Below are 13561 nucleotides of genomic sequence, written 5' to 3'. Positions count from 1 at the left end.
GGGGGGGAGGGGGGGGAAATCGTGCGGATCTTATTTCATGCGGCCATAAGGTCATCGTTAAAAATAAGTAATAACTTCTTTTTAAATTAGTAAATACATAAAACGTCCTTTTTACTATTCGCTCACCATGTACTGCTTTAAAGATATTACGTCTTGTATTTGGAAATGACGAGTAAAAAACATGATAAAAAGTGCAGTTTGTTTCTAACTTTCCCAACAGAGTAAATGCACCATTACAATTAGGCGTCTGCCTGATATTGATTTTACATAGCGTAGTATCTCCGTGTGTGACCCACTACGGTTTAACTGATAAGTTTGATAAGTTTCCAGACTATATCTGCCATGATCTATTAAACTAAACACATCAAAATTTTAATACATCCTACAAATATACCATAAATATAACGATAAATGACCATGCCAGATCGGATGTTGATAATTCTAAACATTATCTTGTTCTCACATCCACTTTAAATCTTTACGAGGATGCACTATACGTAGACATCGTGTTGTCGTGATTACACACTCTGACACCGTGGAGCCGTATCTGTTACAATTGTCGGTTATGTTTCATGATATTAACATTTTGTTGTTGTTGTTTGTTTCCGTTTGATAAGATAAAATGAAAATGAATAAACGTTTACGAGCATGCAGGTACAATATATTGAATTAACTGAAACATTTAAGGATTAACTTGAATATAATTTTTTATGTTATGGAGATATAACACAAAAAGACGGAGTGTACTTTATATATAAACCTGAGAGTACACTCCGTTTTTTTGTGTTACAGCTCCATAACATAAAAAAATATATTCAAGTTAATCCTTATAATTTAATCTCCTTTACACAATCTACTGTCGAAATCCACTTTTATTGATGGACTCTCTCAGAAATTGTTACGCCGCTGTATCAGCCAATCAAAAGCGACGTTATAGACGGCGACGTCATTTTTTACGTGTACTATAATTTTTTAAGCCAATCAAAATGATTGTTGCCAGCAAGATTAAATTATATAAAAATAATGTAAGCACAAAATGTCCAGAATGTGAGTTCAAAATCGACAACAGGGAATGCAGAAGCACTATAGCACTATAATAAGAGTTTGGCGCCCGAGCGAAGCTCTTTAATGGTAACACATGCGTGCGTATACAGAGTTGCTTCCCCTTTCTACACCTTGCCTTTAAACAAAATCGACCGGAAGTAGATGTCCAGTGGGGAAACCGAAAGTGTATCCTTGAAGCAAAGACAATTGTGTTTCAACCCATACATTAACATCTTCATATAGTAAAAGCAATACCCATGTTTTATTACTTGTTTATTTAGATAAAAAAATAATAAACATTCTTAGTGAAAAAAGTCTATCACATAAAATATGATACTAACAGGCATGAAACTTCGTTCAGAGATGATCATACTATGATGTCACAAGCACGTCACAATCCATCGGCCTTCATCGGTTATTTCCGGAAGGATGAAAAATAACCGGAAAATTCTGGAACTGATAGCCGTTGCATTTATCTCTTTGTCGGTGCTTCAAGACTTTTTTTTTATTTCAGTTTTTCTCCACAGGCACAAAAAATAAAAATGCGGATATTTTCTGAAAGTCTCTTTTGTCATCAACCCGGTTCTGTTGTTTTTTTCTACCGGAAGATATCTTCAAAAAAGTGATAATTTAAAATTTCATCAGCTTTTGATTTCCTTTTGTTGAGAATATGAACGAAATAATTGACATTTTTGAAAGTCTGGATATAGTCTTTACATTATTTATGCATCACCACTCATAAAAGAAGCAATGGAAAATGCATTTATGACAAAATTAACAATAATTTTCCAGACAACCAACCCAAGTGCAACGCCCTTTTTCAGCAACGTATTACTTTTTCCCAACGAGTGCCGAATTATAACTAGCTACAGATAGAAACTGTAATTTTATTTGGCATCATTACCTGTCAAACCTCGGTGACAGTTACAAAATTTGAAATTCAATCCGGTGTTTCAGGATGGGACAGTAATTGAGACTACATATCCATATCAAGACACTTTCAGTAAAATCAAAGTCTTACAATGTTTTCTTTTTTTAATTTCATTTTTTAACTAACATCTCTATACATTTACTTAGACTAATCGTCAAATATGTAATATGCACTTTTTTCTATAGTAATTACCAAACAGTTTTCCCCCAGCTTATCTCAATCATTCTATTTGTGCCCTGACGGAAGCACGCAGAGGGTTAAATTCTTAATAAGGGAGGAAGCTGGAGTATCCAGAGAAAATCCGCGTTGTCGGGCAGGTGACCGGGTTTGAATCCGGCCATCTTGGTACTGGCGAGCGCGCTTCTAGTTATGCGAACTTTTTGAAATGGAATTGCTACTTTTTTTACAGGAATACGTGTAAGACACTGGCAGCTTCAAATGATAATACATAAAAGCCAAGCCAATCACTCACTACCATATTGCTGTACGATAAGAATTTATTGAAATATCAATTTGGGCCCGGACAGTTTCGGCCAATGAAACTGTGGCAAGTTCGGCCCATGTAACACATAAAATTTGTAGAATTGGCGGTAAAATCTGACGTTGCATGCTTTATGACGTCCTAATCGTACGGTCATCCGATCTTCCGACAGGAGAGTTAAATAATGTTCAAAAACAGACGTGCTGCCATACTTACTAGAACGGATTTAAATTTTAAAAAGGGCCGAACTTGCCCCTGTCTCCCTATTGTTATGTCGGTCTTAATCTCATTAGAGCTTGCGTTTTATTGTTATTCCTTGACTAGCCGACTTTTAATAAAGTTTATCTTATATCATTCTGAAAAAATTGTATTCTTAATCCGTAAATATCAGAGATCAACAAAAGCTACGCTCTTTTAAGGCTTTGCCTTTTCATATTAAAATCGGAGGCAGATCAATTGTTCCGGAAGTGTAGACGTTTACGACACTTCAGATGCCGTATTAATATAACAAAAATAAAACAAAAATATTTTATTTTTTTTACAAAGAAATGTAGTTTAAATCGCATCTCGCGATGATTTATTGAAAATGGAAGTAAATAAATAAAACTCCAGGACTGCAGTGGTCAGACTTGGGCCCTGTACCCTGCTTGTCGCATATGGTGCTGTCCAGGAACTATATATGCAAGCCATCAAAATTATAGATCATTACTTTGACAAGGTAAGTACAAAATTGTAACTCTAAAAAATAAAAATAAAAGCTTTTACATTTATTTATATTCCAAATTAACGCTCATAAATGGAACTCTTCTATGATATTATAGCTGATGCAGTGTACCCGTTACCTTAATCATGTCACACACGGCATGAAATGTCATAATTGGAAATCACGTGTTCATAACGTCCTAGTTTAACTCCCCGTCAAAGTAATTAATTCGCCCACAGGAACTAACTGTTTTACAGACATATAAACAGCACAGGATGGATGTAGGAAATCAAGTTCTCTCCAGCCATTAGACGTAACATCGACAACAATGCATGGTATCTCAATTTGGATATTTTAGAAGTTACGCAAGAACTATTCCTATCCTTGACAGCAGTTGTTTCTCCGAGGAGCACAACCAACAGAACAAACAGCAAGCATAGCCATAAAAGAAGCGTTTATTAGCTAGTTTCTTTAATTATATCGGAATCATTAGAAATGTATACTGTACACTGGTGTCATAGGCACCTTTCCCTTTTTGCTTTATTCTTCATGTTTCGGAAAACTTTGATTTTTTTTTATATACGATAGTACCAAAACAGTGAAACACTACTCGCTCGTATAATATATATTATATATGTGGAACACAGAAACTTTCCTTCGTGTAATAAAACAACGTATTTCTAATCAGAAGTGTTTTGATATAGAAAGCCTGACAGTTTGCTTGTTGCTCTGTAGTAACTGTTTAATCTATATGGACACAAACAATGCGAATGTTCTAGGTATTAAGCAGATGTTAAGCTTATTTATTGTAGAGAATCTTTGACACTGTGCTGATCAAACTAAAAAAGGCAATTCTCTCGTAAAACATGGACGTGTTCCTGATAGCCATGCTATGGGCCGGGTATAACTTTGGGGGATGTAGACAGGTTGATGCCCCTTTTTAAGCATGTTTTCAATTTATGATATGGTCTTGAGAATCGTGTGCGACTTCTTGAAGACTCTTAAGAGTTTTATTTCTTGTCTTAAAAAGCTCGTGTATAAATGCTATATATATATATATATATGAAAGCATAACATATATATATAGCTGGAAAAATTATAAATTTTTAAAACAAATGCAATATCTTACATTATTTCGAAACTAAAATTATAACAAAAACACTGCAAGTAATTGCAGTATTTTTTTTACAATAAATACATTTATTATAGTAAAATGAGAATGAATTCAATTGTACACAGTGCTAAGAAATTAATACAAACAATAATTGTTTACCCTTCTTCATGTATGTCAAATTCAACACAAAACCCCTATCGCCTGCTTTGATGGGGTGAAGGGATCGTCAGAAGCCTCATTAATTAAATATAGACAAACGAAACATATTAACATACCTCGTGTGTTTAAACTAAGTGTTTTATATTGGAAATTTATTTTTCTATATAAAGCCTAATATGTTGTTGGTCGATCCATTATAACAGTGTTTCATCTATATGAATGTACACAATGGGAAAGCTATTGGGTTCTCGACAGATGTTTAAGGTATATATCGTAGATAACACTGTGCTGGGCAAACATTCAGGGGCCAACTTCTCTGACAAAATGGACGTGTTCCTGATAGCCATGCTATGGGCCGGACTCGGTATAACTTTGGGGGATGTAGACAGGTTGTTGCCCTCCTTCCCCAGTTCCCCAGAGGATGTTGGTATTCATGTTTTAGATTTAATATATGACCTTGAAAATCGTGTGCGACTTCTTGAAGACTCTCGTTCAAAAGATGTCAGACGCATGCGTGATATGCAATCTGAGATTGACGAACTAAAATCTGACAACTATCGTCTACAGCAACAGTCTTCTTATCGTACTACCGATGTCACCACTAACATACACAAAACACCGTCAGATAATCACTTTAGTGATGAGTTTGTTTCGGAAAGTAGACAAAAACCAGTATACAAGTTTGTACAAAACAATACTGCAAGTATCATGTTAATGAAGAATGAAGACGGACCAAGAAGCACCAAACCGGATGTACTGTCAAAACGAACGAAAACCATACAAAGCCTGTTTAGGCGTCGCCGCGGGAATGCGCCATCGATTCCTAAACGCACGGGTTCTACTCGTGTCGGTAAGCAACAATCGAACATTGGAGTTCGTGATTTGTCCATAGGGAGTTTGAGGTTTTGATATAAAAAAGATGGTAAACACAGTAATACAAGACTTTTCTTAATCAAAATAATACCCGATGCTTCTATGCTATCCAATCAGTTTAAAGACGACCAGACATCATGCTACCTTTTTTTTGAAAATATACAATTGAAAATTATAATGATTATTAAAATAAATCTTTGATTTGCAATTATTTCTGCATTTACTTATATCAATAGGAACTGAACCATTTTGTATAAGGGTTGAATTCAAAGAAACCAAATATTTAGGTACATAAAATTATGTCAGATATTCTTGAATGTTCTGAAGATTGTGGGTCAATAAAGTCATGTGTTGGTATAATAGGGTGTCATTGAATTTTATTAACGGAGATATCTTCTTTAAGGCTGATACCTTGTTGTTGGAAAGTTTGCTTTTTTTACAGAATTTTCTCTTCCGTACTTTGCAGGATCGACGAATGTAATTGCCTTTCATGCAATTCTGGGAACCACTGTCACCGCACCCGCCGTCAACCATGAGATCGTTTACGATCATGTTATCACCAACAACGGCAATATGTACTCTTCACTCACGGGGACATTCACCTGTCAACAGCCGGGTACTTACGTCTTCTCGTGGAGCACACTTACAAATGCCAATAACTTTTTAGATTCCCATCTTGTGAAGAATGGCGTCAGAATGGGGTCCATTGTTAACCCGCGAGGCACTCATTCCGGTTCGACTAGTGGTTTGGTTGTGATACAGCTGGATGAGGGAGATCTGGTCTGGGTTAGGGTTGGAAATCATGACAGCAGTGCTAACGTATATGCCAGTTGGAGCATGTTCTCTGGCTTTAAACTGAACTGATACTTATTGAGATAATAAAACAGCCTTACAAATGTGTGATGATATTTTATTAAACTGCAGGATGAGTGTACATTGGTTTGGATATGTATCTACAAAAGATCAAAAGTTCACTGTAATGTATGTATCTTAGAGATATGTGCCATTGTCTCATTCTTAATGGGTTGTTTTATTATTGCATACTATTTATGTCATTGGTTCGTGGAATGGATGGGCCATCGACTTGTCCAGATGTTGTAATAACTCATTTGAATATGCCATCTTAATACGTCAAATCAACATTATGAGTATAGCACCTCTATTTCATTGTATAGTATACTGCACGTTTTGTCCAAACTATGAGCTAAAACATAACACAACTTCGATAAGAAAACTACAATAATCACAAGATGAGTAAATATTACACCTTGTTTGGCCTCAGGCGCCTGAACTTCACCGGTCATAGATCCCAAGTTCCTTTTCCTCGGAACCTCTCTAGTAAATAAACAGCATAAACAAACATGATTTTTGTCGGCAAAACTGCAATTGAAATGATGTAAAATGTTAACTTGACCTGTTATGAAGATGTAAAATTGAAAGACTAATTAATAATCACAATGTTCAAACATAAATGTTAATACATCTGCTGTTACCCATTGCATGTTTTATGCTATATGAGGTATAATACATCTGCTGTTACCCATGTTTTATGCTATATGAGGTAACCTATATGAGGTAGCCCCCTGTAGAAATGTGGGTATGCTTTTGTGAACAACAAAGGGACCAAAGTAAATAGGATCCACCAATTGCAACATTTGGGATCTAAATTATGTTGTTTTATCCTAACAAACTTTCTGTTATCTAACGCTTTCCTTTAAAATAAAGTACTTAGAGTTCCCTACTAAACGTCCAGTATCTACAATAATGGCAATCATGTGACTAAGTGGACTGTTGTTCTGGGTGCCTTTGGCATTGCATTTCAATGAGTTAAGCTCTAACGTCGGCGTACATTTTGCGCTATAACAAGAAGGCAAATTCACCAACCTACCGCTTACTATACACATATGTATACAGTACATACATTGACACATGTCGTTGATGCCTTTAGCTGTAAAAACCAATCAAAACAATGACGCACCGCCTCCATCAATACTGTCAAAAATTATACTGAATAAGGAATGTATAACATCACGGGATATAAAACATCACTTAAACTTATTATTCTGGCCATACAGAAGCAGCTCATGCACCAAGAAAGATAGGGTAAATATCACAGTTTTATCGTATTAGTATAAAAGCGACCCTCAAATTCAATACGAAGAGACAACAACAGTAATTAAAGCAATCAAAGCAAAACAAAAGACATCAGGAACCGTCAGAGAAATCGATCGTCTGTTGCACCACGTTTTGTATCTATCATGATGTCCCCTGCTTACGTCAGATCAAGGTTAATGTGTAGGTCAACATCGACAAGGTTAACAAAGCTCAATGGTGCATGATGAAATCCAGAAGTTAAAAATCGGAATATAATGACAACAGTATTGTTTTTCTTCTTCGTTGATTGTAACTTTGAAAAAACTAGATAAATTAATTAATGATCAACCGAATGCATCTATCAAGAATATGATAATACTAACAACAGGCTCCAGAGCAGTAAATCAACTGATAAGGCTGATATCTACTGAGAAAAGTCGTCAAGTTTGAACTATAGGAGGTTGACAATATCGTTATTCCGCCTTGCGTATTGCAGCGTTATCTTCTCTTGAGAGCAGGTATTGAGTGCTGTCGAGGAGGTGCCTGTGGGAAATGTCACAATATGAAGCTGTCAAGGGGGTGCCTGTGGGAAATGTCACAATATGAAGCTGTCAAGGGGGTGCCTGTGGGAAATGTCACAATATGAAGCTGGCGAGGAGGTGCCTGTGGGAAAGGGCACAATATGAAGCTGTCGAGGAGGTGCCTGTGGTAAGGTGCCCATTAGTAACGTTCTGTAGGTAACTGTGGGAACTGTGGGAAATGTCACAATATGAAGCTGTCGGGGAGGGGCCTGTGGTAAGGTGACCATTAGTAACGTTCTGTAGATAACTGTGGGAAATGTCACAATATAAAGCTGTCGAGGAGGTGCCTGTGGGAAATGTCACGATATGAAGCTGTCGAGGAGGTGCCTGTGGGAAATTTCACAATATGAAGCTGTCGAGGAAGTGCCTGTGGTAAGGTGACCATTAATAACGTTCTCTAGGTAACTGTGGGAAATGTCACAATATGAAGCTGTCGGGGAGGGGCCTGTGGTAAGGTGACCATTAGTAACGTTCTGTAGATAACTGTGGGAAATGTCACAATATAAAGCTGTCGAGGAAGTGCCTGTGGTAAGGTGACCATTAGTAACGTTCTGTAGATAACTGTGGGAAATGTCACAATATAAAGCTGTCGAGGAAGTGCCTGTGGTAAGGTGACCATTAATAACGTTCTCTAGGTAACTGTTGGAAATGTCACAATATGAAGCTGTCGAGGAGGTGCTTGTGGTAAGGTGACCATTAATAACGTTCTCTAGGTAACTGTGGGAAATGTCACAATATGAAGCTGTCGAGAAGGTGCCTGTGGTAAGGTGACCATTAATAACGTTCTCTAGGTAACTGTGGGAAATGTCACAATATGAAGCTGTCGAGAAGGTGCCTGTGGTAAGGTGACCATTAATAACGTTCTCTAGGTAACTGTTGGAAATGTCACAATATGAAGCTGTCGAGGAGGTGCCAGTGGGAAATGTCACAATATGAAGCTGTCGAGGAGGTTCCTGTGGGAAATGTCACAATATGAAGCGGTCGAGGAGGTGCCTGTGGGAAATGTCACAATATGACGCTGTCGAGGAAGTGCCTGTGGTAAGGTGACCATTAATAACGTTCTCTAGGTAACTGTTGGAAATGTCACAATATGAAGCTGTCGAGGAGGTTCCTGTGGTAAGGTGACCATTAGTAACGTTCTGTAGGGAACTGTGGGAAATGTCACAATATGAAGCTGTCGAGGAGGTGCCTGTGGTAAGGTGACCATTAATAACGTTCTCTAGGTAACTGTGGGAAATGTCACAATATGAAGCTGTCGAGGAGGTTCCTGTGGTAAGGTGACCATTAGTAACGTTCTGTAGATAACTGTGGGAAATGTCACAATATAAAGCTGTCGAGGAAGTGCCTGTGGTAAGGTGACCATTAGTAACGTTCTGTAGGTAACCTTGGGAAATGTCACAATATAAAGCTGTCGAGGAAGTGCCTGTGGTAAGGTGACCATTATTTACGTTCTGTAGGTTACTGTGGGAAATGTCACAATATGAAGCTGTCGAGGAGGTGCCTGTGGGAAATGTCACAATATGAAGCTGTCGAGGAAGTGCCTGTGGTAAGGTGACCATTAGTAACGTTCTGTAGATAACTGTGGGAAATGTCACAATATAAAGCTGTCGAGGAGGTGCCTGTGATAAGGTGACCATTAGTAACGTTCTGTAGGTAACTGTGGGGAATGTCACAATATGAAGCTGTCAAGGAGGTGCCTGTGATAAGGTGACCATTATTTAGGTTCTGTAGGTAACTGTGGGAAATGTCACAATATAAAGCTGTCGAGGAAGTGCCTGTGGTAAGGTGACCATTAGTAATGTTCTGTAGGTAACTGTGGGAAATGTCACAATATGAAGATGTCGAGGAGGTGCCTGTGGTAAGGTGACCATTAGTAACGTTCTGTAGGTAACTGTGGGAAATGTCACAATATAAAGCTGTCGAGGAAGTGCCTGTGGTAAGGTGACCATTATTTACGTTCTGTAGGTTACTGTGGGAAATGTCACAATATGAAGCTGTCGAGGAGGTGCCTGTTGTAAGGTGACCATTAGTAACGTCCTGTAGGTCACTGTGGGAAATGTCACAATATGAAGCTGTCGAGGAAGTGCCTGTGGTAAGGTGACCATTAGTAACGTTCTGTAGGTAACTGTGGGAAATGTCACAATATGAAGCTATCGAGGAGGTGCCTGTGGTAAGGTGACCATTATTTACGTTCTGTAGGTAACTGTGGGAAATGTCACAATATGAAGCTGTCGAGGATGTGCCTATGGGAAATGTCACAATATGAAGCAGTCGAGGAGGTGCCCGTGGTAAGGTGACCATTAGGAACGTTCTGTAGGTAACTGTGGGAAATGTCACAATATGAAACTGTCGAGGAGGTGCCTGTGGAATCTGATGGATTAATGAAATCTTTGTTGTTCTCTTATTCATTGTTATGCAAGGACATAACATATTTAATTAATTGACCGTGTTAATGTCTAATCGCCTTTCTTAACAAACTGTTTGGTGAATTCGGTTTCATCAGAATGCAAAATAGGTCAACTAGAACTGACATACGGTCACCGCCAGTTACTAAAACGATAAAATTAAAAAGGTTGTTTGATATAAAAAGTACATTCTTTGAAAAACAAATAAAATAGAAAATGTATTACTCGTGGTAGTTATGTGTCACAATAAATGCAATCCTTTAAGATAAAAATTAAATGAACGTAAATATCCAAGCCATCACATCAATATAAAACTCTTTTTCCATTAAATATCTGTGTTTCAAAACCTGTCTCGCAATATATCACATAAACATAAAAAAGGAAACTTTTCTCTTGGCGTACATTTGTCAATATTTATCACTATTAAGCACTGCTCTTGAGGTACACGTGATAACAGTAGATTTAAGTTTATGTCCTTTCGTTGTTGAGAGTTTAATTGTGCTGTTGAGTAGATGCACGGGGACGTTTACAGCTCAAATAGAGCATGATTTATCAATCTGCATCTTTGATTTGAAATATTCAAATCGTTTATATTGAATTTCTTAAAGAGATGAAATGAAATCAAACACTGGAATTGCGCTTATATCAATAAATATTCATTTACCTTGTTTCTTTCAATGTATTGGAAGATATCAGTGATAAAACAATTTGAAGTAATTAAGGCGTCTGTAGGTTTGATATCTATATACACGTACTAATGTACATAGACGGTGATATTAATACTGGCTCAATAAATACCTTAGACCCCGTCACACACATACCTCGTACTCAAAACCCTTTATACAGATCACTGTTCCTTTAAATAAATCATAGGCTTGATGAGTCCCTATTCAGAATACGTTTGAAGCTAATTTCGTTCGGGGTCTTTATCACTATAAAAAGAGAATGATTAATTTTGCGGTATTTTTGAAGTACAATTCTTTGTCTCTGAACACATAGACATGGATATCGTGGTGCTTCTCAAAGATAAAGAACACAGGTCACCGTCGAGAGGGTCATGTCTGGGTCAGGATGACGCAGTGCCAGGATCTACTGACAAAGACAAAGGCCCTAAGCGGAGTTTATCAGCAGTTTCGAAACCTTAGTCTCTAAACCACAGTCAATTACAACCAAATTGAAGGAGATAAAATTCATAAAATTCAAATATTTTCATCTTATTTAACAGAAATTGAAAATAAATGAAATAGATTTGCTGGCTTGTTTGCTGTTTAAGATATATTGTAGGATCCCTTTTATGTAATGTAATGCAAAATTAATGGTAGAAAGCTGGCAAACAGTTCGTGGCACGAAATACAGAAGGAAGTAAATTTATGAAGGAAATGTACAAGGAACCACAAACAATTTTTAAAGGAATTTGATATGTCCCGTGCAATAAAAAACAGTTTTATGAATGACGTTTCTTACAGTAGTGATGCAGAATTACATTCGCTAAGGCTAACCAATTGATCGAGGATTTATCCGGGGAATCGTGTTATGATGTATATCATGAGCCAGTGAAGTACAACCGATTTATGTGATAATAGTTCATACTTCATAACAAGCGTCGTTTCTGAAGCCTATATGGTTGACGTCTCCCTTGAGATCGATGTGAACTAAGCGCTCAATCGTAGTTTCCTAGACCCAGGGCGAGTCGGTGTCCTTCAGAAGTACTGACATGATAAGATGACATGGATAAAGCCAAACACGCTCCGAGAACAACAACCTAAGACGTCCCGTAACATATATACATACATCTTGTTGCTAACAAAGGGCCAATGTATAAATATATTAGTTTTAATAATGGCCGCCTTGGCACTCATGCCGTTCTCAAATCTCCCCGGGATCCTGTTACAACAAGTGTTATTCTCTGTAAATAATATGTGTATGATGGACAAAAAGGGATAGACCGTATGATTTATATGTGTATAGCTTGATTGTGTATAATCACACCGACAGTGATACTACTGAATGAACGTAAAAGCTATTAGTTCTTGTGAAACTGGAAATTGGATAACAGTAAACAATTGTCTCTTAATCCAATTTTCAAAGCGGAAATTGATCGGTTTGTTTGCTGCTGCCAGTGAACATGATAAAAGTTACGTCTGTCTAAATTCTGAAAGGTAGGCTAATTAATTAAACTCCACTCCATACATTCTATATATGGCTTTCAGGGATAGTCGGTGTTGATTCTGAAGAGAAAAATAAAAGAGTAAAGTATTTTACTGATTCAATCTTCTGACTAAATTATTTACTTTTAATTGCAAGCTTCCCTTCTATTATATTATAGCAAACAATTGATCAAATCTTTTTCTTCTTCTAAACTTTTCGTTAAATCCTCTAAGGTTCAGCAAAATTTAGTGCGCCCCGTATCAAAAATATGATTGGTTAAATTTAAAACTATTGTACCTTTTGCCACACCCCTTATGTAACGACAGTTTTCATTGGTTATGTGAGTGAAACATTTGTAGAGGATGTAACGATGGTTTGTATTGGCTAAATAAGTGATGCATATCTATGTGATTAATGTATATGATACAATGTATGTGAGGTATAAGATAAATGTTTGAAATATAATGCATGTGATAAAATGATATGATAAGTAAATATGATAAAGTATTTGCAAGTTTAAAGGTATGTGATAAAGGAATGTTGTATACAGGTATGCTAATTATAATGATAAAGTATAAAATAAAGACAAGTTATATTTGAGAACCAAATTTTGCATTAATGATAAAATGGTTATTTAAACAAACAGAAAATTTCAAAAAATCTGGTACATGTAGTTTATTTCAAAGCCTTCTTGCAGAACAGAGGTGCATAGAATATTGGATGAAGTTTGAATTAAGCATTGAACTGTTTTTGTATGGTATTTATGATCTATTTGAATGACACAGCTTTGCAAGCAAACAACATAATGCGCGCTGTTCCATACTTATATTTACGTTTTCTCTGCCTCTTATGTTCTTTTTTAACTTACAATTTATATTTAAAATTTAAAATTCCCGCCTTATCGACAGTCCACACAAATTCGTTCAATAGTTGGAACAGCGTGTTGTCGCGTGCTGATTGGCAAACAAAGCAGTACTTTGAAATTTTAACAAACACTTCAATTTTATTCCACAATTCGGTATCAATAC

At 36.8% G+C, this 13561-nt stretch overlaps 1 protein-coding gene across 1 annotated transcript; it reads left to right on the top strand.

Moving 5' to 3' along the window:
• The first annotated feature begins 4752 nt into the window (after positions 1–4752).
• On the top strand, positions 4753–6229 carry LOC110466316. Its single transcript, XM_021522734.1, has 2 exons — positions 4753–5282; positions 5772–6229. Exons 1-2 carry the CDS (start codon positions 4757–4759, stop codon positions 6167–6169), a joined length of 924 nt encoding a protein of 307 aa, XP_021378409.1. The 5' UTR covers positions 4753–4756; the 3' UTR covers positions 6170–6229.
• Positions 6230–13561: the final 7332 nt, after the last annotated feature.

The sequence above is a fragment of the Mizuhopecten yessoensis genome, unplaced genomic scaffold (genome assembly GCF_002113885.1).
Source record: "Mizuhopecten yessoensis strain PY_sf001 unplaced genomic scaffold, ASM211388v2 scaffold11129, whole genome shotgun sequence".
In the NCBI taxonomy this organism is placed as follows: Eukaryota; Metazoa; Mollusca; class Bivalvia; order Pectinida; family Pectinidae; genus Mizuhopecten; species Mizuhopecten yessoensis.
Note: the sequence above shows the minus strand (reverse complement) of the source record. Positions and strands in the feature narration are given on the sequence as shown.

Bases quoted from the DNA above. Each gene is read 5' to 3' on its own strand.
- LOC110466316 (XM_021522734.1), top strand. From the start codon at position 4,757: ATGGACGTGTTCCTGATAGCCATGCTATGGGCCGGACTCGGTATAACT. The intron at 5,283-5,771 runs GTAAGCAACAAT...CGTACTTTGCAG, and splicing joins CACGGGTTCTACTCGTGTCG to GATCGACGAATGTAATTGCC.